The 12,578-nt window shown below is 43.7% G+C and overlaps 1 protein-coding gene across 1 annotated transcript in view; it reads left to right on the plus strand.

The window, feature by feature from the left end:
• ITGA2B (integrin subunit alpha 2b) overlaps positions 1 to 12,578 on the plus strand; it is a 320,876-nt gene that overhangs the window by 240,059 nt on the left and 68,239 nt on the right. Inside the window, exons 23-24 of the mRNA XM_086923897.1 lie at positions 3,830 to 3,910; positions 4,182 to 4,287. Of these exons, the coding sequence (XP_086780023.1) occupies positions 3,830 to 3,910; positions 4,182 to 4,287 (187 nt within the window). The remainder of the gene's footprint in view (positions 1 to 3,829; positions 3,911 to 4,181; positions 4,288 to 12,578) is intronic.

Raw genomic sequence — 12,578 nt, forward strand, 5'->3', positions numbered from 1 at the left:
AAATGCTAATTCCTAACTATAACTGGTGTGAAACCTATGGTTTTTTCAGTGAATTTCATAGGTTTTTTAAATGCTAATTCCTTTGTATATCGAGTTTCTAACCTTTTTTTTTTTTTTACAATTTTCTGTTTTTTTTAAAGTATTCATTTTTTTTTATATAATTTTTTTCTTTTGCGCTCTGGGTGCGCGCTCCGGGAAGCTTTCAGCTAAGCTCTCCGGTAAGCTTTTCCGTGAGCTCATCTGAAAGCGCACCCAGAGCGCAACTGTCGTTCATGAAAAAAAAAATATGAATGAAAAGTTAATAATAATGCAAAACATTTCGTACCATACAAATAAAATTAGTTTTTTTTAATAAGGAAAATGATTATGCATTTCTGTAAAAGTTTGATGACGTCACTTCGGCGCGCAACGTAAGTGCCCTCGGAAGCGCCTACGTTCGCGGCGCATAAACGCACGCAAAAGCGCCTACGATCGCGCCACGTTTGCGCCCCGGAAGCGCCTACGATCGCGCTGCGTAAACGCACCGGAAGTGCTCCGGAGCGCGCAGCGTAAACGCGCCGGGTCATGTGACCCTAAAATAACACTTTTCATTGGTTGCTAACAGTTTTTTTTTACAATGAATGAAATCCCCACCCATTTCCTTCACTTCTTCTTTCACTTTTGTGACTGAAAGACCTGCCTTTTTGCTCTTGCATATTTCTTGGATAATCATGGCTGCCAGACCATCCAGCAGTGAAGATGACTCCAATGATTTCATTGATGAAGACCCTCCTCAGCCGAAGGTCAAAGAGCATTTCATCTGGAAATTTTTTAAGTTTCCAGCAGACCAGAAAAAGGTGAATGCACCAAAAGTAGAGTGCAGGATCTGCAAACAGGTCCTGTCACGGGGTAACCCCCAAAAAAAGTACTCTTTTGGCAACTTCACCATGATTCGCCATGTGGAGAGGTGGCACCCCCAGAATTTTGCCCGGGAAAGTGTCAGGGCTCTGGCACAAGAGGTTCCCAGAGATGGGGCCTCTACATCAACCGGAGGAGCAACTTCTTCTGGGAGAGAACAATCGCAGGAGCAGGTGGCAAACATACAACCTGCATTTAACCATGGGGTCGTCAAATGCAGATACTGCAATCAACTCCTCACCTATGGGGAGCAAAGTGTCCTGCTTATGGTTCGAGCATTGGAGAACCATCGCTGCCCTTCCCACCCCTAATTTTTTTGTTTTCTTTTTGCTCCTGTTGAGCAGTTTCCATTCCCTGTTTTTGTTCCTGTTCAGTTAAAAGAAGAAAACCAAAAGTTCTTTTCAGAACTACCTCCAATTCTCATCAAAGAGCTATATTCTTAAAAAAATGAAGAGTAAGTGAAATATAGTGCATTGATAATTGAAAGGAGAATGAGTAAGAAAGAACAGAAAGGTATGAGAGGTGAAAGGAAGTGAAGTAGGAGGAATGAAAGAAGGTGAGTGTTAGAAAAGAAAGTTATGACACAGTGAATAAACTGGAGGCCTCATTTCTGAAAAGTGACGCATCGCTACGTGAAAACAGCGATGCGTCACTTTTGTGGACGCACTCCTTATGACATTCCAGATATGTCATATTTAATATATGACTAATCAATTCGCAAGGAGTTACAGATATGTCAGTATTTCTGACGTATCTGTAAACACAAAAGTAACGCATTGCTGGAGTGCGTCACAAAAGTGACGCAACTCCAGTAATGTGTCCTTTCACATGGAAAAAGCACCATGTGAAAGGTTTGCTGTGAAGCAGGCGCAAGATTTTGGCGCAACAGCATCCTAAAAGTGACGCACTGCGTCATTATTACCAAGCTTTTTGCAGGGGAACACCCCCTCTGCATGCATTATACCTGACACTATTTTTAAAAAGTGACGCATCTAGGTACATGGGTCACTTTTTAAAACTCTGCGCCACATTATATCTGCATCAGGTATAATGTATGCAGAGGGGGCATTCCCCCGCAAAAAGCTTGGTAATAACGACGTACTGAAATCTATGAGATTTCTCTGCGTCACTTTTAGGATGCTGTTGCGTCAAAATCTTGCGCCTGCCTCGCGTCACTTTCATGTTTACAGATATGTCAGAAATACTGACGTATCTGTAACTCCTTGCAACATGATTCGTCATACATTAAATATGACACATCTGGAATGTCATAAGGAGTGCGCACAGAAAAGTGACGCATCACACCAGCAGTGTAAAAAAATGTGCCTCGTTGCACTATATTTAAAAAGTGACGCATCTAGATAGATGCGTCACTTTTTAAATATTGCATAACAATGCGCATTTTTTTACACCGCTGGTGCGTCACAAAAATTGACGCACAGGAGGCGCAAAACTGGCAGCGCAAGGCCTTCATAAATATGGTCCTGAATTTTCCCCGTGCTTCGCCGGTGCGCGTACCATGCGCTTCCCCCGCGCAAAACGAAAAAAAAAAAAAAATTTTAATGCCCCGCAGGACCCTATTTTAGCCCCTACATCAAACCTAGGGGGTCAGAGGGGGTCTACTCTTCCCCCTTATGGTCATTTGCCCCTTTTTTTTTCAAACCCCTTGTGTCTCGATTTTACCGAGACACAAGATGGCGGCCGCTCCAGACTGTTTAGAATGTTTACAGACACCCAAGAGCCAATCAGCTTCCTGCGCGCAAGTCGCGTGTCGCGCCTGGAGCGCACTCCAGTGCGCGCACCGGAGAGCGCCTATAGATATATATATTTTTTGGCACCTAAATTACTCAAAATCCACTGCAGCACATATCTTGAGACATAGCAAAGGCACATCGGGCTACCAGTCCCTACAATTTTGCCAAGTTTGGTGGAAATCCATTCAGCCGTTCGGGCTAAAAGTAAAATCGACCGCCCTATGGAAATTTACATGGGGAAAACGCGTTTTGGGACCCCCCTTTTATCTCGGCCCCCGCTTGACGTAGGAGCTCGACGAGGCCATTTTCAGGAAATTTTCAGGCAGATTCGTCAACCGGTGCCAAAGTTATTCCAAATAGAATTTTGAGATTTAACATTGAAAAAAATCCTAACTATAACTACCTACTGGCGACCGCCAGTAGGTAATGTATGTATATATATATATATATATATATGTCAGCATCCAAAGTGATCCCTCAGCCATATGGACGCGCTCCATATGGCTGAGGTGAAGTCTTGAAATAAATAAGGCTTAAAATCGATTCCTGATTGTGCCGCCTCCTTTGTTCTAAAAAAAAATATATATATATATGTGTGCACATGTGGGTGTGTGTGTGTATGAGTGTGTGTATACAAACTCACTTCAAGTCTGGCCTTGGTAGCAAAGTCTGTCAGCACAACGTTAGGCCCTTTCGTTTTACAGTATTTCTAGTTCAGAGTAGCCTAAAAATAAATGGGCATACTGTATATACTTTATAAGTACAGGTCATTCATTCATTCATTCATATAGACTAAAAACCTTCACACCTAGTTTGAGATCTCAGAGTGTGTTTGCGTATTGCATTGATACGGAAGCAGTATCCTCTTTTGCATTTAGGATGCTAGCTTCTCTACCTCAGTGTTGGGCTTGGGTTCATTTTATAGGACAGTTTGTAGGGTGAGCAAGAAAAACAGAAACCTTTGACTCAATGTATACTTTAATTTCCCAGCAAAGATGGGTTCCTGGATGATGACATTCTGATGTATTTTAAGACAGAAGGATGGGAAGAGATTGCATTGAAGTTTATGAAATGTAGGATGCTGGAGACCATTTTAAGGTGTTCTTTGTCCCTTTCATAAGTCTTTTGTATTGTATTATATTCACAAAGTTATTATCTAAAACATCGCTCTCCTTCAGCAAGAACAGTCAGAATCCCAACAGCGAAGTGGAGACACTGCAGATTCCGGTTGCAGCTGATGCTACGCTCGACTTGCGGGGGTAAGCCCACAGTGAAAGTCTGGAATTAATTCCATCCATCTACAAAAATTTATATTAAGGCCAGGTTACTATTAGAATGCCGCAAATGTCACATGAGCATCATATATCAAAGCCAACATATATGGCCATTGAGAGTACCAGTGTATGTGAATGACCATCCAAAGTAGAAGTTTATGAACACCAATGTGAGCTACACCGACGCACGGTAGCGCTTTGTGCTGAATCCAGAACCTGAGCATTGAGAATAGTCTTTCTTTGGCATCTTGTGCAGGAGCTCATTGCCAGCCGAGCTTGTGCTACCACTAGCCAACTGGAAACCCATGGAGCATTCCAAGAAACCCAGGGACCATGGAGAGGAGGTGGTGCATATCTATGAGGTAAGGGGGTCGGAGATGTTAATTCATGGTGATGCAAGGTTTGCCGCTGCATGGTTTGGATCCAGGAAGAATTAGTCCTCTGCTAAAAATGTATATATCTTTGAAATTATGTTTTTGTATATCTGTGGGACTGTTGTCAGAGAGGAGACACTGACATGGGATAAGCTATTGTCATGTTCTTGCAACTGATGGTATTAAGCCCTTACTGGGTTTGATCACCACCATACATAAGGCCCCACCTCTTAAGACCTGAGGCCATTATCTCATTCTCTTTTTGTGAGAGATTCTGCCCAAAGCTTCCTCAAAACAGAACCCAGGGAGGAATTGTTAAAGAAGCAATTTACGTAGTGTAACCCTACCCCCCAGTCTGTATCTGTGTATGGAGATGCCATACTTAAAGTAATTTGAACATGGTGCATTAAGTTAAAATATACGTTTTAAGTAACACTGTGTATGTAGGTGCTATACTTATAGTAATTAGAAGGTGGTGTGCAAATTCTACTTTTGTTAATTTAAGAATTTAATTGGCTTTTACTATTTTAATGAAAATAATTTTCAGATCGTAGTACTGAGTGTTATTTATTAAGGTCTCGTTAATATTTGTATTGTACAGTAAAATGAATGAGAGTGTCTTACAGTTGAGTGTTGTAGAGGGGAGTATTGTATAGTGGAATTGAGGACAAAGTAGTGGGGTAGAGTGGGAAACAGTGTAGTAGAGCATTGTAGATTGGAGTTGTATATAGTGCATTAGTGTGTTGTGCAGTGGAGCTGCGTAGATTGAATGATTGGACAGTGGCGTAGAGCCGAGGTAAGGTCTCATGCAGTGGAGTAGAGTGGAGTAGAGTTCAGTGGAGTTGCATAACATAGTGTGAAGTAAAGTATAATATAGTGTATCAGCATGCGGTAGAGTAGAGAGGTGTGGAGTTGATTATAGTCTAATGGCATAGCATATAGTTGGGTAGAGTCTTATAAATTGGAGTGGTGGCTTTTGTGGTACAGTGGAGTGCGGTATTGTAGAGTATTGGAAAGTGTTGTTTAGTGGAATACAGTGTTGTACAATTGAGTGTATTGGCATAGATTGGACTGCAGAGTTAGACAGTGGAGTGTACATGGATAGACCGAAGTAGAGTCTCGTAGAGTGCCATAAAAGCGCAGTGCAGTTTTATAGAGTGCAGTTCTAGAGAGTGGAGGAGTGTCGTACAGTGGAGCTGTGTAGAGTGCAGTGGCATATACTGTAGTGGCATGAAGTGGAGTATCATACAGTGGAGTAGCATATAGTGGAACAGACTACAGTGGAATATCATACAGTCTAACCGCTTACAGTAGAGTGTAGAAGAGTGGATTGACAAAGTGGAATACCATAGACTGGAGAGTCGTGGGGTGGAGTGACATACATTGGAATAACATACAGTGGAGTGAAGTACAGTGGAGTGGCGTACAGTGGAGTAGGGTACGGTCGAGTAGGATACAATGGAGCCATCTAGACTGGAGTGGCATACAGTGCAGTGTGATCAAGTGGAATGCCACATTGTGGAGTCACATACAAAGTAGTGGCGTCCAATGCAATATCATAGAATGGAGTGTTGTATAGTAGTTTCCCATACATTTGAGTGACATACAGTGTAGTGCCATACAATGGAATATTGTAGGGTGCCATGGCATACAGTGGAGTGATGTACAGTGGAATAGTGTATAGTTGAGTAGCGTACAGTGGAGTGACAAGAATTAACAAGAGAATAATTTGTTTATTTGGTTGCGTAAGTTAATTAAAACTATTACCTTACAATAAAACATTAAAAAAGGACATCAGAACTCATAGAGGTAAAAAGAAATCTGGGAAAGTGCAATAGTTAAATGCCAGCTTTTGTCGAGGAGCTTTTTATCATATTTCCAAATTGGCATTGCCTATTAGCTGGTCCCATAAGAGAATATCACCCGAATAGCTCCTTCAAGTCACCAAGGCTACTTTGGTTTCTATTCTTTTTGAATACTCTTTTTCTTGTTAAGTGCTTGTGCTTTGCAACTGTGTAGGGGAATGTTCTTTTGCAGGCCTTTGTTTAAAACAATCCAGTATCCGCGTTTGGACAGTTCGAGGGCTGGGTTGGGAGGCCAAGCCAGGGTACATAGCACCACTGATAGTTTGTACAAATATTCCGCAGCGGGCCAGGATAGTTCTTTTCATGTGAAGTGGCATAGACTGGATTGGCGCCCAGTGTAGTGCATACAGTGGAGTTGCAAATACTGCAGTGGTGTAGAGAGAAGTGGGGTAAAGTGGAATAGCATATAGTGTAGTGTTGCAAAGTGGCATGTCATCAAAGGGAATTGCGTGGAATGGAATGGCGTAGAGTGAAGTGGCGTACAGTGGAGTAGTGTGCATTGGAGTGCCATACAGTGAAATCAGGTAGAGTGGAGTGGTGTACAGTGTAGTGGCGGCTGAAGCAGAGTCCCAAGATGGCTACCAACACTTCCTGGTTGAAGTGTTGGCAGCCAATCAGAGCTCTGCCTATCCCTGCCTATCCCTGCACGAGCTGTTTTTTATTCACAAAGTTGTTGCAGCCAGCGATGCACAAATTTGGATTTCCTTTTTTATTTATCTACATAAGCAAATATACCTTTCTGCCAAATTCGGTGCAATTCTGTCTAGTGGTTTGGGCTGTAGTCGTGTTCAAAACTCCTATGGGAATTAACATTGGAAATACTTTTTTTAACCCCCCCCCCCTTTTCTCAGGCGACTCTTGCTGGATAACCCTGAACTTGTGTGAGTGTGCAAGTGGGTGTGTGAGTGGCTGTGCAATTGGGTGCGTGAGTGTGTGAAGGGGTGTTTGAGTGGCTGCATACAGTCACTCACATACCCACTCACATACCCACTCACAGACCCACAAAACCCCTACCACACACCTTCACAATCCCACACAGCCACTCACACACTCACTCACATGCCCATTTACATACTCACACACCCACTTGCACACTCACAGGGCCACTCACTTACCCATACAGCCACTCACACACCTACTCAGACTCACAAAACCTCTACCATACCTACCCACAGACCCACAAAGCCACTCACTCACACACACACCCATTCACGTACTCAAACACCAACTTGTACACTCAAACAGCCACTCACCCATACAGCACTCATACACCTACTCAGACCCACAAAACCACTACCACATCCACTAACAGACCCACACAGCCATCCAAACACTCATTCACACACACACACCCACACAGGCATTCACACCCTACTCAAATACCCACAAAACCACTACCACACCCACTTACAGACACACACACCCACTCACACACCCAATTGCACACCCACACAACCACTCACTTCTACTCACATACCTATTCAGACACTCACACACCCATGTGCACACCCACTCTGCCACTCACACCCACACACAGACCCATAATGCCACTACCACACCCACTCACAGACCCACACAGTCATTCACACACCCACTCACACATACACTCACACACACACCCACATAGCCACTCCCACAAAAATATAGCCACTCACACAGTCACTCACAGATCCACAAAAGCACAACAACACCCACTAATAGACCCACACAGCAATTCACAAACCTGCTCACACATCCATACAGCTACGCACAGACCTACAAAACCACTACCACACCCACTTGCATACCAAAGCAGCAACTTACACATCCACTCACACATCCATTCACACACTCACACAAAAAGGTTACAAGGGGGTTATAGTTAGGAAATAGCATTAACGAATGTAGAAATTCACTGAAAGAAACAAAGTTTACAGGGACATTGTAGTTAGGAAATAAGATTTTATAAATTTGAAAACTCACTGAAAAAACAAAGGTTACAGCAATATTATATTTAGGTTCAGATTTTAGTGGTTTGTGGGTGTTTGAGGGGCTGTATGAATGGGTGCATGGCTCTGTGAGTGGCTTTGTGGGTGTGTGAGTTTGTTAATATTTAATTGAGTGTGGGAGTGGCCTTGTAGGTCTGTGAGTGGATGTGGTAGTGGATTTGTGGGTCTGTGAGTTACTGTATAAGGTGTCTGAGTGGGTGTCTGAATGGCTGTGTGTGTGTGCAAATGGGTGTGTGAGTGTATGAATGGATGTGTGAGTGGCAGCTGTGTGGAGCTGTGAGAGGGTATATGTGTTTTTTATTGTGGTCTGGATCCACGGATCTGCCTCAGGTTCACATGGGTGCCATGCTGAGTGCCATGGTGGATCCATGGATACTCGTGCACACAAAAGATCATTTTCCCACAATTTATTTCCCATGAGGGATATCTTACAGACCCCTCCTTCATCCCATGGGGTCCGGATACATCTAGCCTGACCCCTTATATCCTATTTCTACTTTATTTCCCACCCCCCACAGGGACCGTGTCCTGATACACAAAATTGCAGCCACAATTTTTCTCTCAGATTGGGGTCAGCCAATCACAGCATTACTGTAGGCGTAAGAATCCACTGATTTTCTGCTGTGGATCCGCGTCTCTAGATATACATAATTGTTTTTTCTTTAATAACTCTAAAACAAATTTGCACCAAATTATAAAAGACGCTTTTCTGGACCAAGATCTAGCTTTCTGCCAAATTTGGTGTAATTCCGTTCAGCGGTTCGAGCTATAATCGTGTCTAAAATCCCTATGGGAAATTACATGAGGAAAACATTTTTTGGGACCCTCCCATTTTCTTGCCCTGCTTGATGAATCACCCCAACACTTTACAGACAGCATCTGAAGTGAATGTCAAAATAGTTTTGAAAGTTATTAACGAAACAAAAACGCTTTTCCTATAGAACCTAGTCCTAACTATAACTACTTATTTGATACCTTCTGCCGAAAACACAATGCATTTCGGCATGGAATACACATTTATCACGGCTTTCTCCATGTCAAAACGCATTTGGTGTTCAGCAGAAGATTAAATAAATGAATTAACTGAAAATTGTATTATTGACTTTATGAAGCGAGTGCGTGTCCCATACACTTGGCAGTTTTCGAAGGTCGACTGGTAATGTTTCGGGGGTTCTTCAAACCTTGCCACGTACTAGTGCTGGCTTTGGGTCACGGAACCTTGAGGATTCTGTGTCATATATATATATAGCTATATCTATATATATATATATATATATATATATATATATATCTGTGTATACATATTCACACACTGAAAAATCCAAAAGTTACAGGGACATTATAGTTAGGAAATAACATTTTAAAAAACCTTAGAAGTTCACTGAAAAAAAAAAGATTACAGTGTTGTTATAGTTAGGCTCAGATTTCATTTGTACAAAACCATAGAAATTCAGCAGTTATAGTTATCTGAGCTAACTATAACTTACGCTCTCGCAATGCACTACATATGACCTCACATATTACATCACTCATGACGTGGTCGGTGACATCAGTCATCTCTGCCTTGGCTGCGAGGACTCCCCTACGAGTGTGGAGGCCCTTTGTGAATCAGTCTCTTAAACTGTAACATCCGCAGGTTATCATCTGAGCTGACCTTGGGACACTGTTAGATAATAGCTCATTTGAACACAAAATTGATCTAAGCATGAGTATTGTCTGCATGGAGTAAATTAGAATGTGAACCCAGGCTTAGCACCCTCTAGGCAGAGCCATCAATTAATAAGGCCATGGGTATAAACAAGATGGTGAATGGAGGTCCTGATTTTACTCATTCTGCCCCCTCCCTTGATAGTCACTACTTCCTGGCTTCTATTCAAGGAGCAATTAAAATTCCACATATTATGACCTTTCCTTCCCATGATGCAAGTTCTCTACTTAAAAAATTGAGTTATGCAGAATCGTCCAAGTTAGGTCCATATATGGCACATAATTCAAAGAGTACACATACAGAGCATCCAAATTGGGCAGTAGCCTATCTACCCTGATTATCAGAGGCTGTGTGTCAGACTTCACAACAATCATGCTTCCTCAATGTAGCCATCCCCTGGATAGATGCATTTTGTTGTCAAGATATTTAGAGTTTGGTGGACAGGATACTCTGTCAAAGCGTGTCTGATATCTCGTCCACCGTATTACACAAGTGCTATAGACTATAATACGTTCGGAATATGGTGGACGGGATATTCTCCACATTTGTGTTGGTGTATCCCTTCTGCAAAGTCTAAATAATGTCTCAAGCAGGTAAAGTACACTGTGTTGTTTGTTACAATGTGGGTTTGTTGAAGACATAGATTTTTAGCCCTATACCTTTCAGCTCTTATGCAAACATCTGTCCTATTTGGGCTGAAATTCTCACTTTTACATTTCAATTGGCTAATGAAATGTCAACTATATTAATGGCACAGTATACAAGCCCACCATCTCCTCCAGACAAAGTGTTCTGGTGACAGTGTTTTCCCCTTTTCTCCATTTTTCTTCCCCTGCATTTCCCGCTGGCTCTTGGCCCCCATTTTCCCCCACCACTCCCCCCTAGCCCTAACTCCCTCCCTGTGCCTTGCCTTTCCCTCCCTAACCCTGAGAAAAAATTATCCATGACTTAGCTGTAGTAAAATTCATCAAGGTTCTCCTGCTTGAAATCTTCCACACCCTCCGCATGACTCGCCCAAATGCCTCAAAATCACACTGAAGCACATCACACTCCACCAGGGCTTAACCAATCTATGCCACACAATCTTGCTTCTACGATGTGAAAATTAATATGGCTGCTAATGCGCCCAAGGAAAATTTTAAAATAGCTAAATCTTTAATCTCCCCACCCCCTGAGTGTCCATCAACAGATGGCGCACAAACCCGGTGCAACAATCTTGCTACTTTTTTCTCCCAGAAAATCCAGGCTATCTATTCTTCATTTACCACAGGTGATGACAACATAGAACCCACCTCCCCTCCTGTTTCTGATCCCCCCACCACATGTATGCTCGAAAAATTCCCTCTTCTTGACCCCTCCTCATTAGATAGGTTGATCCCTAAGATCACCTCGGGATCCCCTAATGACCAGGCACCCCCCCAGACCCTCATTAAGGTCATAGACGTTATTCGTCCAGTCATCTTAGATGTCCTTAATGCCGCCATTGCTTCCAAAACCGTTCCGCCTCCATGGAAGTGCGCGATGGTTAAAGCTTTGTTGAAAAAGCCGACTTTGGACCAGAACAACTTGGCCAACTATCGCCCCATCTCCTTACTTCCATGGATGAGTAAGCTACTTGAGAGGCATGTTAATAACATCTTAGTGGACTATTTCGAGTCCAATAGCCTGCTCCGTGCCTCTCAGACAGGGTTCCGCCCTCAGCACGGAACCGAAACCGCTCTTGTGGAGGTGACGGAAGAAGCTAGAGCTGTGCTGGACCAGGGAGGTAAGGCTGCCATCATACTACTTGACCTCAGTGCCGCATTCGACACGGTCAACCACTCTACACTATTACATCGGTTGAGTGGTCTGGGCGTGTCGGGCACGGCCCTGGAATGGCTTGCCTCCTTCCTGGATAATAGATTCTTCTAGGTGTTTGAGGGCGAGGCGCTCTCCCCTAAACATCCTCTCAGTTGTGGGGTACCCCAGGGCTCCTCCCTGAGCCCCACTCTTTTTAACGCCTATATGAAGCCCCTAGAGAGGATAGTCCATCCCTTCGGTGTGCGTATTGTTACCTATGCAGATGACACCCAACTGGTGGTCTCCCTTGACCACTCAGCGGGATCATCTTCCACCTTAGGTCCCTGTCTAGAGGCTGTTGCCAGATGGATGCAATCCTCATACCTCAAACTTAATGGGGAGAAAACAGACATTATGCTGTTGGGCAACCCCTCTCCATCTGCCCTAGCATCCATCTGGCCTCCATCTCTTGGCCCGCCTCCTCCTCCCAAACCCCAGATTAAGAGCCTGGGAATCTGGCTGGACAAAGCGCTTGATTTTTCAGCCCAAGCCACTAAAACCGCCTCCACTTGCATCGGGATGATGAAAATACTCCGTAAGGTGCTTCCCCTGCTCCCATTCCAGGCCAGGAGGATCATGGTCCAGGCCCTGATCCTCTCTCGCCTGGATTATGGGAATGCCCTCTATATGGGAGCCCCAGCTGCAGTGACCCATAGGCTTCAGGTCACACAAAACTGTGCTGCCCGTTTATTGTACAACATCCCCCGCTGGCAGTCAGCTAAGAAAGCTCTGAAAGAGCTTCATTGGCTCCCAGTAGTGGCCAGAGTGCAGTTCAAGGCCATGTGCATTGTGCACAAATCTTTTCACCGTACTGGCCCGGCAATTCTGCACCCTATAGCTACACCCTATGCTCCGTCCAGAGCCTTACGCTCTAGTTCT

The sequence above is a fragment of the Lissotriton vulgaris genome, chromosome 5 (assembly GCF_964263255.1).
Source record: "Lissotriton vulgaris chromosome 5, aLisVul1.2, whole genome shotgun sequence".
Lineage (NCBI taxonomy): Eukaryota > Metazoa > Chordata > Amphibia > Caudata > Salamandridae > Lissotriton > Lissotriton vulgaris.